Here is a 13,263-nt window from a genome sequence, read left to right on the forward strand (position 1 = left end):
TGTTCTGCGGGAAGTTTTTCAAGGATAAAAAGGAAATGAGCACAAAGTTGAGGTTGCATGCAGTTAGTAAAAGCTTTGAGTTCCACACAGAATATTCAGACAAAACACGTTATGTTCTTAGTTGTGTGGATGAAAGATGCAGTTGGAGTTTTCGTGCAAAATCAGTTAAAGGATCTCAGAGTTTTTTTGTTCGTCATTATGTATCTAAACATACTTGTGACACTTCTCTGAGAACTGTTAGTCATCGGCAAGCTACTGCAAAATTGTTGGGAACTATGGTCAGCAATCATTATGAAGGAGGAAAGATTGGGCTGAAACCTAAACAGATCATGGAAAAAGCTAGAAATGATCATGGTGTTGTGATTACATATTCAAAGGCTTGGAGGTCTCAAGAGCACGGCCAAGATATAGCTAGGGGTACTCCTGATGACAGTTATGAAGCTTTGCCCAGTTGGTTTCACATGATAAAAGAAAAGAATCCAGGTTCTGTGACTTTTATCGAAGTTGATGCTGTTGGGAAATTCAAATACGCATTTTTGTCGCTTGGTCCATCTATCAGAGGGTTTAAGTTGATGAGGAAGGTACTTTCTGTTGATGGTGCCCATCTGTTGATGAAGCATAAAACAGATAGTTGTTCACACATAACTATAAGCAAGCTATAAAGTTTTTGTTCATTCCCACATTAGTATTCATTGTAATTCCGAGAAGATATCAACCGCCAACTTTTCTCGGATGATTGCAATTTTTTCTTCACTCAGCTTTGTCAAATCCACTATACGCATTGCATGACACTCTATCAGCTTCAATGCATAAACTCCACTGTCTTCTATTTTAAGAACCTTAAACAAATATGTTTTAGTAATATATTAGCAGATAAATTATAATATAAGTTATTTGATCTGAAGAACCTGGATACAAATCTACCATAAAGATTTATAAGCTGTTATAAAGATGTTACCTGTGGGAAACCTTCAGATACAATTTTTATCGAGAACTTGCTTGTATCCATGCTGACATCTTTGAAGAAGTAGCGAATCATGAATGGGAGAGCCATCGCATATGCATTAACGTAAGGGACCAAACTCGCATCTGTGAACTTCATTGCTGCACAATTGAATGCTGTGATATTTCTCTTCTCCAAGTTGATTACAACTCCAAGCCAATACTTCTCTGCTACTGCAATGGCCGAATAGAGGAAGTTGATATTCTTCTCTATGTTGTACTTGTCAAAGCCTGCTCCAAATTGGAAACCTTTCTTGTCATCTAAAAACTCATTATAAAACTCATCTATTTCTTCAAGAAACTTCACTCCAACAACTAAGGCAGTTTTGTTCAGAAACAAATCTGGATTGTTTATCTGTCTCAGTTTCAGCAACTCAAAACCTGCTTCAATATGCTGAAACAAAAAAAAAAACAAATACTCAGAATAGCGATCATATAGTTTTATAAAGAAGATTAATATAAATTTATAAGGGATTATAAAGAATTTTTGTTCACATATAGTCTAACCGTTTTTGAAAGTTTTTTTCCCGGAGTTTCAATATCCGAAAACCACTTTGCGTTTACTATCTCTTGATTGATTCTCAGCTTCCTACATTGGACACTCATACTTTTTATGTAGATATCTAGTTTCATGAAATATATAGCTTCTTATAAAATAAAACTTACTTTCTTTTGTTTGACATTTTCCATTCTCTCATTTTTTTCTTTTCTTGTTTTATCAACTGGCTCAAAGGGATGAAGAATCGGATGTTTCTTCCTTGCTCCTGTAAACGGTGGTTGTGTATGAATGGATGGTATTTGACCTCTTTCACTTCTTCTTAGCGGAACATTATCTGTATCAGCTTTAAACTTCTTTTGAAGTGGAGGCTCAACATCTTCGTTTACCTACAGAACAAAAAAAATAGTCCCCTTTTTACAAAGGATTATTAAGTCTATAAAATAAATCAATACTCATAAAATTTGGAAAACAAATCTGGCTGTGTTGTTGTACCAATCTCTTTTTATATTCATTAGAGGTTGGAAAACATGAATCTCATAAACATCTCTCATAAGAACCTGATTCATGCAAATCGTTTTTATATAATTGTTTAAGAGACCTTAACGATCATGAAATAGTTTATAAAGCTTTATAAAATACCTCATTTGTATCCTTTCCACTATGACTTTCTTGGGAAAGGAGATCAAACTTAGGAGACGTAAATGTTGGATTAGGCGATGAAACCTTCAGACAAAATATTTGAAAATTAGATGTTTATGCTATATACATTAAACTTTTACAAGGCCTTATAAAATATATTAATTTTGTACCCTTGTATCAAAGTTTGGAGTATTGAATGTTGGAGTAGGCGACGTAACCTACAAAAGAAATAAGAAATTCAATTTGCCTATCACTAAATCAAAAAATTTATAAACCTTTATATCCTGTTTTAGATTCATACCTGCGACGTTTGTTTCAAGCAACTTTCTGATTCAAGTTTTTCTGTGTCTTCGTCTTGAGTGATTTTTTGTGTAGTCTCAATTTTCCCAAGAATATTCTCTTCTTCCCTTTGATGCTCTGTACCAGATTTTGCTTCTTCATCACATATCTCTTTTTCATTTTCATCATCCAGTGCACTTCTTCCATCGCCAGGGTTTGCTTCTTCAGCAATTGTATCTTCAGAGTTTGCTTCTTCAGCAATTGTATCTTCTTCATTTTCATCATCTGGTGCATTTTTTTTATCATCAGAGTTTGCTTCTTCATTAATTGTATCTTCTTCATTTTGATAATCTTGTGCACTTCTTCTATCACCAGAACTAGCTCCATTTTCACAATCTTCTTTGTTTGGTGAACTGTCGTTAAACTTCAAAAAAACAAGTGAAATCATTAGAGAGGAATAACACGCGAAATTTGATAAGTAATTGGTAAAATTGAATTGGTTACCTTAACTCCTAAAACATTCTGGATCATTACTACTCGCTTATCCAAATCACGAACCATTTGGATTAGCTTATCAAGTTTCTCGCTGTTAGACATGGAATGATTTTTATCTTTTCTTTGCTCCTTATCCTTTTGATACTCTTCATCTTTATTTTCCTCTTCATCTGTCTTTTCCTCTTCATCTTTCTTTTCCTCTTCATCTTCATTATTGTTCAGATCTTCACCATGCTCTGCATCTTCGTCTTTTGTCTTGCGTTGTTGACCTATATCTTCTGTTGCAACAAACATATCCACAAAACCTTTCTCCCAATCGCTTCTCCTCATTTTGTATCCTTGTTGAACTAGTTTCACAACACTGTGAAAGTCAGCATCGTCACTATGTGTTGCCCTCACCAAATGTTTGTATTCCTCAGCCAATCCAATCACTGCTAACCTCAACCTGTAGAATAAATAAAACATATCTATGTAAACCTCTTATATATTAATTTATATAGTCCTTATAAAAGTACATTTATAATCTTGTATAAACACATGTCAAATTTACAATCCTACAAGACACCGATTTGTGGACCTTTTCAAGGAGTCCCTAGAAATCCACTTTTCAAACAATACAATACGAATATATTTATATACGCTTATAAAAACTCACATTGTTTATCTTCTCCAGCTCTAACACTTCAGCTATTGTCGGAGTTCTTGTTGAGTCCCAATGTAGACACAACGGATCAGAAGAAGAGGGTGTCTCGCATGGCTTTCCCAAAGATTTACCAAGCACATTCACTGATGACATTGCCCACAGATTTATGGCTAGCGCAAAACCACTCACTTCATAACTATCTCCTGTCCAGGAACTTGTACTCAAACTTTTTACACTTCTCATCAAGATTCTATAAGCAGTTTTACCCCAAGCAATCTTGGGTGAGCGATAGTTCATATAACGCTGCAACCTATCTCTCGGGATTTTAGAACTCGGGTTTTCTGCCATAATTACCGCTTCTGTGAGTATTGCTGTTCCAAGGGATAATCTTTCTAGTGTTGGCATGCTTCGTGCTTTCTTTTTAAACATTTCATATAACGTTCTCACCGTAAACTTTTCAATCTTGCCCAGCATCCAAATGTATGGCTTCTTCATTATTTTGAACAGCGGCTCTGTTATTGTCTGATCTTCCTCACAACGTAAGCTTGTTGTCAGATGAAATTCCCTTAGTGAAAACCTCATAGGCTGGTCCGAGAAAGTAAACCAGAGATCCTCTCCTTGCGTCAATACTCTTCGCTGCATTAGAAAATGGAACAACTCTTCTGAAAATTGAACCCTATTCCTTTTAACCAACTCCAAAATGCTCCCAATGTGAGAGTTCTCTATGAAAGAAAACTCTTCTTTTTCTAATATATCTTCCACCTTCTCGATATAATCAATCTTTGAGTGATGGATTATCGCTTTGGGATTATCTGGTGTTTCTACAGCTTCATAAACCCTCCCAGGCAATTTCAAGGTTGTGCAAAACTCGTTGCTATCCAACTGCAATACAAGACAACACTTCTTGAGTTCACGCATTTTATAATTACTTGAAACCCACATTTATAAAGGCTTATAATTTTTCAAAAAAACTCAATGTTCACTATCGATACTATTTCTCTTAGATCTAACTAGAAACATGACAATCCTCAACCAATGTTCTTCTATTTTCTTATAACAGAAATAACAAATTCAAAAAATGACTTGAAACAAACAATAATTTAGGTACTTACTTGTAGAGAATCGTGAAGATAAGAATCATGAATAGGAGAATCGTGAAGAGGAGAATCGTGTATAGAAGAATCGTGTAGAGGAGAATCGTGAGGAGTAGACGACATTTTTTGAGATGAAATTTTGAATCGTATAGTCTGATTGTTATTCGTCGTCACCGGATGCTCTTTCCAGAGAGACGGCGTGACTAGTGAGAGAGAAGACCTTTTGTCGTCGCCGTTGCTAGAATCGCCGTCGTAGCTCTGTAATCTCGTCGCCGTCGATGGCGAGCTAGAGAGATTCGAGAGAGAAGGTTAAAATTGCGAGGGTTATTATTGTCTTTCGGCTACTAAACAATTAGGTATTTGTGAAAATGTCCTCCTCCTGAGTGTAAATTTGAAAAGGGGTACTCAACAAAGTGTAAATGTATAATTTTCCCTAATATAAATGACACGTAAATTACAAGTAAACAATAGTTACGGCTTTTTAGCAAAAAAAAAAAAAAAAAAAACAATAGTTACGGCTTACATAAAGCTAGGCGTTTTTTTATAGTAAAAATGTTAAAATTTATTTACCATTTTAAAAGTTTTGACAGAACATCATAGCAAATAGAAATAGATATTTTTTGGTAAAAATGTTAAAATTTATTTACTATTTTAAAAGTTTTGACAGAACATCATAGTAAGTAGAAATAGATATACCGTAATAAACTAAGAACGACAACATCAAATAGACTGAAACACTGAGAAGTCTAACCACGCAAGACATCAACCACGGAGGCACGACTGAAGGGAGAGGAAGCAAGAGACACCAATTGCAGTCGTTGGATCGAACCGGTAGATTTGGCCAATTCCTGGTGCCCGCTTCAAAAAAAATAAGCAATTAATCCAGACAAACCTCCAAACCGGAGAAACCACTGCCGCAAAGACACCATCACCAAGGTCAGACCACGCTAATGCATTTATTGGGTAAAGAGATGAACATATTGCCACCTCTCAACATCGACCATTGGGACACATAGAACTCATTAAGAGGCGGATGCACCCTCAGGCATCAACACACATTGCCACAGAAATCCATTCCACTCAGTTAACAAGACCGAAGAAAGGAAACTCCTCACACCCACCTACTGAGGAGAACCATCAAAAGGATCTCACAAAGAGGAAAGAAGTCCAGTTGTGTGAAGCTCGGTGTTTTACATAAAAGGGAAGTGGTTCCATGGTTGTTTGATCAAGACTGGCATAGAGTTGAACTCATGCTTGGTGACATCTCTTATGTACGTATGTCAAGTGTGGTGATACAAGTAATGCACGTCAATCGGGCCTCGTGGTCTGGTGGTAAAGGAACCTCGGCTGAGGTGGCCGCCATCACGAGTTCCGCCATCACGAGTTTGAACCCCGGCCACAACGGATTTAATAGGTCTGGGCATTCGGGGTCCCAATCGGGTTTCAGTTTTATCCAATCGGGTTTTGGTTTTTCGGGTTTATCAAAATCAGCCCCATTCGGATTATATGAAAGTTTGGTTCGGGACCGGTTTGGGTTCTATCGGATTCGGGTCGGGGTTAGTAAATCTTCAAAGAACCGGTACAACCCAATATACTTTTGGGTTCGGGTCCCAATCGGTTTTTTGGTTTAAAAGTACCTGATTTTTACCTATTTTATAACCAAAACATGAGTAAAATCGGTTCTTCAGTTTTAAAATACCTGATTTGTACCTATTTTGTGACCAAAACTTAAGTAAAATCGATTAAAAAATAAGGAACATTAACCGTGATCATTCAAAATTAAACGAAAAGTAAACATATTTACTGATAAAAAGAAAACCAAATAAATAAAAGCATAAAACGAAAACTAAGTTCTCATTAAATGAGAAACATTATTTAACGAAAACAAAATCAAAATCTAAATACTTCAAGATTCAACGGCCATCTTTAACCATCAACCTTCATGTAATAGAACCACCTACATTCATATAATAGATAAGTATTTTAGATATTCAATATTTCTTAGTGTATTTTGAATACATATTAGGAATTGAGATCATGTTTGGTACAAGATATTTTCGAGGTTTTGAATGTTTCGGGTTCTATCGGATATCCATTTAGATCCGGGTTCGGTTCGGATAATACCCATAACCCGAAATACAACAAAACAAGATCCATTCGGTATTTACGTCGGGTTCGGATCGGTTAGGATTCATTTTTATTGGATCGGATTCGGTTCGGGTTTTCGGGTTCGGTTTATTTGCCCAGCCCTAGGATTTAACATGGTTTCCGTTTGGCCTCCAGAACCTTTCTCGCCATTCCGGTTGGACGAGGTGGGATAGTCGAAATAAGTGAGAGATCAGGATACCTGGATTATCAAAAAAAAAAAAAAAATGATGCACGTCGAGTTTTTAGTGACCATTCTCATACATGATACACCCGTAACGGAAATGCCGACGAGACTCCGAGCTTGTTTTAAAAAAAATGAAAGGGGGTTGGGATTGGAATCAATTCATCCTAAAAACGAAAGGGGTTGGAATCAAGCCTAATTGTCTTACCACAGCAAAGTCTGCAATTGTCTTTCTTATTTGCTAACTCACAGCCACTAAATCAATTATCCTTTCCAACTATTATTGGGCCTTAAGCATAAAGACCAATGTATATGACCCAGTTTATGCCTATTTTATCTTTTTCTCCAATATTTCTGTAGATTAGTATATATATATTTTTTTTTTGTAACTGGCTTCATATTAAAATTGCAGAAAGAATAAAAACGTTTTACAAAAGCACTAATGCTCTAGTAGAAGTAGCCCAACAGCCCAATATAAACTCATAATTTAGAACCCATTAGCCTTAGATATTTGCCCAGTAGAAAGCCCAAAAGATTGAGCCCTTTAGTAAGATGGAGATGGTGAGCCGACAGATTTGTCGGGTAGAAGAAACAGAGAGACATGCAGAGAGACGATCAATGGTGGGTGGAGAGACGATGTGGAGCATGTGATAGATCAACGAAACCATAGTTGTAACATCTCTGAGGAGCGTCTAGGGTTGTTCTCTCTGAAGCTATTGATTTTGTTCCTCAACTGGTGATCAATGATGGAGAACAGAGAATCCACCGATCGAAATTGAGATTGATGCAACCGATTATTTCGCTCGTTCCAAATCCAGTATAGTGTAGCTTGCCATCCAAGGAGAGTTAGAGATCGAGCAGTTGACGGAGGAGGCAGACCCAACTTCGCAGCGGAGTAGTTCGGCATCTGTTAGCTACTAGAGTCCATAGTGCGAAGGAGAATGGGCAGTCCCAATAAAGATGATCCCTGGATTCATCACAGTTATTACAGAGAAGGCAAAGAGAAGGAACCTGTAAGCCCCAGCTTATTAACCTATCTCGCGTCGGGAGCCTATTGAGCGCCACCAACCATCCATAAAAACTCTGCCTTGGAATGCTCCGTGAGGTCCAGATTGCTTTGGTCCACTCTTCAGCTTCGCCATTTCCTCGCAGGTGACTATAAACATCCCCAGTACTATATTTGTTGGAAAGCCTCCCCAAAATATGCCACTCATAGTCATCCTCTTCTCCTGTGAACTGAATTGTAGTGATGAAGGAGAGGACTTGAAGTTGGTGCTCTGTTCTCGCGGCAGGAAGAAGCCAGGCTCCATTGCGATGTAGTGAGGCCAAAGTCGCACTCTTTGGGATCCCAAGCCGTGATCTCCCACCTTCCAGGTAGTCCTGAAGCTTCCCAAAAGGACTCCAATTATCAATCCAGAACCTACAGCTTTGACCATTGCGAATGTGCAACTTGATAAGAGGGTAAGCAACATCTCTAAGTTTCAGTAGTTTGTTTGTCAGCCAAGAGAAACTCTGAGACGGATTTGTAGTCCAGTAGTTCGACACTGATCCTTTGAGAATAACTTCCTTGAACCAGGAGACCCACACCGATTCTGGTCTGAAGAAGAGAAGCCAAACCAAGCGCAGGCAGCATGCTTTGTTCCATAACAGGAGATCCTTCACACCTAATCCACCTTCCTCCTTCGGTTTGGTTACTGTGGCCCAAGCGACCCTCGCAGTGTTCTGCGCATCTAAGTTCCCCCTCCATAAGAAGATACTGCACATCGAGTTGATTTTTGCCACACAAGCTTTAGGAAGAACGAAAGAGGAGCACCAAAAATTGGTAATTCCTGATATAACAGTTTTGATGAGCAATAATCTTCCCGCAAATGATAAAGTTTTTGTTGACCAGGAGGAGAACCGAGCTTTTATCTGATGCAGTAGAGGCTCACTACTTGCCAAGGACAGCTTTCTTGTAGATTAGTATATTTAACATGGTCTTTTTAATTATACACAATTGAAGATATATATGGATTCTATGTATATACTTTTATTGTTAGTCAAATATATTTAGTTTATGTTTGACCAAATCCGTTATATAACTTCACGGACACGCATAATAATCGTTGAATATATTATTACAGAATAAAACAAGCATTTTAATCTAATTAAGACACCAAAGATATTCCTAAAACAAACAACACCGAAAAATCCGCGCGGCAAAATTAGCCCATCAAGACCCCAATTATAGCGCTGTCTCTTTCTTCCTTGTTCATCCATCTTCTCTCCTTTGTAGATTTCAGAGAAACAATGTTGATTTAGCAGCAAACCCTCAAAGAAAACCCTAGAAAGAGATATATAGATAGAGATTACTTGTCTGTGTGCTTTTTGAATTTTTTTGATTGCTGTTTAAACCCAAGGGGAAACAATAGGTGCGTGTGTCTCCAAGATCGGTGGTGCTTGGCGTCACGGAGGCTCCGATGTCTCTCCGTCGTCAAAGCACCACCGTACAGGGAGCCATCTACGCGTCTCCACCACCTCCTACGACGATGAAGTCAGCATTACATTCAGCGGAAAGCTTAGCAGTTTCAGCGGTAACCTAGGGAACGCCCATGGAAGCAATAGGATGAAAGGTCTCTTCAAACATAAGCCTCGTCCTCCTGGTGAAATCGTTCGTCAGACACGAGATCTCATCGCCTTGTCCGAAAACGAAAACCAAGAAACCGACATGAAACACTCTAAACGGTTAGGAATATGTCCTGAGATCTGCAGGAACATTAGGGAATTGAAATCGATCCTGTACGGAAACAGCGAAGCCGAGCCTGTTGCCGAAGCGTGCCTCTCGTTGACGCAAGAGTTCTTCAGAGAAGACACGCTTCGCCCCTTGATCAAGTCTCTTCCGAAACTCGACCTAGAGGCGAGGAAAGACGCCACGCAGATCGTAGCGAATCTGCAGAAGCAACAAGTCGGGAGCCGACTCGTTGCTTCTGAGTATCTCGAATCAAATCTCGACGTGATCGACACGCTAGTCGAAGGAATCGGTAGAGACCACCATTTGGCATTGCATTACACGGGGATGCTTAAAGAATGCGTTCGTCATCAGGTTGTTGCCAAGTACATCCTCGAGTCGAAGAACCTCGAAAGATTCTTCGACTATGTCCAGCTTCCGTATTTCGATGTAGCTACAGACGCGAGCAAGATCTTCCGGGAGCTTTTGACCAGGCACAAGTCCACGGTATCCGAGTACCTTGCCAAGAACTATGAGTGGTTTTTCGCGGAGTACAACACGAGGCTGTTGGAGAAAGGGAGCTACTTCACGAAGAGACAAGCTTCGAAACTCCTAGGAGATGTGTTGATGGACCGGTCTAACTCGGGTGTGATGGTGAGGTATGTGAGCAGTTTGGATCATTTGAGGATCATGATGAATCTGCTGAGAGAACCGACCAAGAACATTCAGCTAGAGGCCTTCCATATCTTCAAGCTGTTTGTGGCGAACGAGAGGAAACCAGAGGACATTGTGGCGATTCTTGTCGCGAATCGGAACAAGATTCTTCGGTTGTTTGCTGATTTGAAGCCTGAGAAGGAAGATGAAGGGTTTGAAGCTGATAAGTTACTGGTTGTGGGTGAGATTGCATCGCTTTCTCTCAAGCTAAGTGAATGATGATGATGTTATCAACGTTGTTTTTGTCATGTTTTGTATTGCATTTTAGCATAGATTCACGTTCTGAAAACGCTAAATACATAATGTGATTTTCGAAAGTTTTTATTCAATGCCAGTCTTCTTCTTCAACATTGTGATGAATTGTTCCTTTTCTTCATCTGTCATTCCAGTGGTTGAACAGTCTCCTACTCCCCACTCTGCTCCTCTCAGACAGTACTTGTCTTGAATCGCTCTTTCATTCCTAAAACAATCAGACACAACAAAACCAATGTAACATGTTTCACAGTTTTGCTCTGTGTCACTTGGGTATGAATGGATTCAAATGATGAGAGTTTTTTTACTTACTTTTCTTTGTTTAGTTTGGAGTTCTCAAGTAGCTTCTTGAGAATTGGAGATTCTTTGAATCTGGAATCGTTTTCAGCGTAGAACTTCTGGTTTTTAGCTGCAATTAAGAAGCACTTTTCTTCAAGTAGGCATAGACAAAACACTTTTGTCTTAAAGAATATCAAGAATTTGAAAGATTAGTACCATTGAAACGTTCAAGGAACTCGAGCTTTGGTAATTCGGGACCAGGAACTGATTCTATGCCGGGACTTCCCGACATTAAGCCTGCTTCAGCTGAGCAAGATCCGAATATATACAAACTGTGATCGATGATACAGACATAAAGTATTGAATGAGTGGAAGATTGAGGATTACCGGTGCATGGAGAGAGGAGAAGGGTGAGTGAGGCAGCGAGAGGGAAGGTGGACTTGCAGAGAAGGTGCTTAAACGGTGATGGCGATGATGGTAAAGCCATGGAGACAAGAGGTTGATGAAGTGCTCTTGTTTCATGGAGGGTGAAGCATGGCCGAGGGAAACTAGAGATTTTGGTTTGCATCATTGCGTTAGATTCTTTTGTGAGGATGGTAAATGACTTCTTAGAAGATAAGAAGGGAAGAGCTAAAAGCATTTTTCAGAAATATATATATATATATATTCCATTTAAATAATAATTAAAAATGTTTTTCTCACTTGTTTTCAAGTCTCCAAGGCTTCTCAGTTGAAGAAAAGAGAAATTAATTTGAGATTTATTGCACATGAGAATTTTTTCTAGCAAAGAACACGAATTGATAAACATTTTTTTTATAGGAAAAAAGCAGAAACGTCTTGCAAACTTGAAAAAATAAAAGATTAAAGAGTAATCTTTTCATGTTCTACTGTTTTAGAGTAAGCATATCATTCAATCATAGCCTTGGCAGCATCAATAAGTGCTGGTCTGAAATCGTTGGAAGCTCGGCCTAGAACGGTGTAACCTTCCTTGTCTTCTACATCCACATCTGCACCATGTCTTACAAGAAGAAACGCAACCTGCTCCATGGAACACACAGCGAAAAAATATTTTTTTAGAGTACTTTTAGAGAAAAATATGCTTCAAAGTCATATGTGAGATTTGGAAAATTACTTGTCTGTCATCACAGATCACTGAATGCATGAGTGGAGTTTGGCCCATTTTATCCGTAGCATCAATCTCTGCTCCTTCCTCTATCAAAAACTCACAAACTTCAGTCTTACCGGTGCTTGCTGCCCTATGAAGCGGAGTGCAACCCACCTGAAAGTCAACATAACATATTAACATATATGTATTATGTGTAAAGTCAAGCTTATGTTATTGAACGACAATAAGCTACACAAACCTTGTCGGTGATGTTTATCTTTGCGCCGTGTGTTAATAATAGCTGAGCAATTTCTAACCATCCCTTGCTAGCAGCATAGTGAAGAGCAGTGCGACCACCATTGTTTTTGACATTCACATCAGCACCTGACACACAATTAAAAAACACCATCATCAAACTTCACATCTTAAGAATAATTAAAAAAAAACATTAATGTAGAAGAATAATACACACACACACAACCTCCTTCTAATGAGAAAGATCACACAACTTATTTAAAGGAAGCTAACAAGATTGCAACACAAACCTCTAGTCAATAAGATTTCAACGAGCTCCGCCTTGCCGATGCTAGCAGCAGAATGAAGAGGAGCCCATCCTTCATCATCCTTACCATTGATTACAGTCTTTGAGTCATCTACGCTTGATAGCAACTTCACTATCTGCATATTCCACATCCATAAGCTTTTAACATCTAAAAAAGGTTTTCCTTTCTAGAACTCAAGTCGCTAACAAACTTGCAACAACACAATCAATAATGCAGCTACAATAACTCAACTTGACTACATTAATAATCAAAATAAGCTATGCTTCTGTCTAACTATAGATTTTAGTACATGGGGGTAAAGGAAACAAACCTGAGAATGGCCGAAAGAAGCTGAGACATGGAGGAGAGAGCGACCGTCTTCGTTTCTGAAACTGAGAGATTTGACAAGCTGTTGAGGAGATAAGGACATGAACACCGAAGAATCGCCAGATTCCGCCGCTTTGAATAATTCTTCGTCTCTAATTTGCTTCGACTCTTGTCCCTTCGTAGCAGCGGTTTCAACTTCCATGGCTTCTTGTCCAAGATTTGATTAAAGCTTGGTTTCGTTTCGTTGTCAGAGAAGACCTATAAGTGATTCTGTTCTTAACTAATAAATAAAAAATAATAATCAATAGCAGGCTTTTAACGAGTTCATATGGGCCTAAGAGATGAGAGCCCAAATAG

At 38.6% G+C, this 13,263-nt stretch overlaps 4 protein-coding genes across 6 annotated transcripts; 1 reads left to right on the forward strand and 3 right to left on the reverse strand.

The window, feature by feature from the left end:
• Window positions 1–596: 596 nt before the first annotated feature.
• Window positions 597–6,557, reverse strand: LOC111212818 (protein starmaker-like). Of its 3 annotated transcripts, none has more exons than XM_048740721.1 (3): window positions 2,924–6,557; window positions 959–2,843; window positions 597–839 (listed from the first exon to the last, which is right to left on the reverse strand). In XM_048740721.1, the coding sequence occupies exon 1, from the start codon at window positions 4,497–4,499 to the stop codon at window positions 3,546–3,548; it is 954 nt and encodes a 317-aa protein (XP_048596678.1). In that variant the 5' UTR covers window positions 4,500–6,557; the 3' UTR covers window positions 597–839; window positions 959–2,843; window positions 2,924–3,545. The 3 variants fall into 2 exon arrangements, with proteins under 3 accessions (XP_048596678.1, XP_048596679.1, XP_048596677.1); XM_048740720.1 differs by having other exon boundaries at window positions 959–6,557.
• A 2,883-nt stretch (window positions 6,558–9,440) lies between these two features.
• LOC111212823 (MO25-like protein At2g03410) lies at window positions 9,441–10,786 on the forward strand. The gene has a single exon (XM_022714422.2). It carries the CDS (start codon window positions 9,586–9,588, stop codon window positions 10,618–10,620), a length of 1,035 nt encoding a protein of 344 aa, XP_022570143.1. The 5' UTR covers window positions 9,441–9,585; the 3' UTR covers window positions 10,621–10,786.
• Window positions 10,610–11,653, reverse strand: LOC111212825. Its single transcript, XM_022714424.2, has 4 exons — window positions 11,320–11,653; window positions 11,149–11,238; window positions 10,966–11,062; window positions 10,610–10,861 (listed from the first exon to the last, which is right to left on the reverse strand). Exons 1-4 carry the CDS (start codon window positions 11,570–11,572, stop codon window positions 10,723–10,725), a joined length of 579 nt encoding a protein of 192 aa, XP_022570145.1. The 5' UTR covers window positions 11,573–11,653; the 3' UTR covers window positions 10,610–10,722.
• Window positions 11,654–11,662: 9 nt separating this feature from the next.
• Window positions 11,663–13,189, reverse strand: LOC111212824 (26S proteasome non-ATPase regulatory subunit 10). The gene is made up of 5 exons (XM_022714423.2): window positions 12,911–13,189; window positions 12,583–12,715; window positions 12,297–12,421; window positions 12,065–12,211; window positions 11,663–11,970 (listed from the first exon to the last, which is right to left on the reverse strand). Exons 1-5 carry the CDS (start codon window positions 13,106–13,108, stop codon window positions 11,839–11,841), a joined length of 735 nt encoding a protein of 244 aa, XP_022570144.1. The 5' UTR covers window positions 13,109–13,189; the 3' UTR covers window positions 11,663–11,838.
• Window positions 13,190–13,263: the final 74 nt, after the last annotated feature.

Source organism: Brassica napus, chromosome A9 (assembly GCF_020379485.1).
Source record: "Brassica napus cultivar Da-Ae chromosome A9, Da-Ae, whole genome shotgun sequence".
Taxonomy (NCBI): domain Eukaryota; kingdom Viridiplantae; phylum Streptophyta; class Magnoliopsida; order Brassicales; family Brassicaceae; genus Brassica; species Brassica napus.

Bases quoted from the DNA above. Each gene is read 5' to 3' on its own strand.
- LOC111212824 (XM_022714423.2), bottom strand. From the start codon at position 13,108: ATGGAAGTTGAAACCGCTGCTACGAAGGGACAAGAGTCGAAGCAAATT. The intron at 12,422-12,582 runs GTTTGTGTTGCA...ATTGTGTGTCAG, and splicing joins TGAAATCTTATTGACTAGAG to GTGCTGATGTGAATGTCAAA. The intron at 11,971-12,064 runs GTAATTTTCCAA...TCCATGGAGCAG, and splicing joins TGATCTGTGATGACAGACAA to GTTGCGTTTCTTCTTGTAAG.
- LOC111212823 (XM_022714422.2), top strand. From the start codon at position 9,586: ATGAAAGGTCTCTTCAAACATAAGCCTCGTCCTCCTGGTGAAATCGTT.
- LOC111212825 (XM_022714424.2), bottom strand. From the start codon at position 11,572: ATGCTTTTAGCTCTTCCCTTCTTATCTTCTAAGAAGTCATTTACCATC. The intron at 11,239-11,319 runs GTAATCCTCAAT...GATCTTGCTCAG, and splicing joins TCTCCTCTCTCCATGCACCG to CTGAAGCAGGCTTAATGTCG. The intron at 10,862-10,965 runs GTAAGTAAAAAA...TGATTGTTTTAG, and splicing joins TCCAAACTAAACAAAGAAAA to GAATGAAAGAGCGATTCAAG.
- LOC111212818 (XM_048740721.1), bottom strand. From the start codon at position 4,499: ATGTGGGTTTCAAGTAATTATAAAATGCGTGAACTCAAGAAGTGTTGT.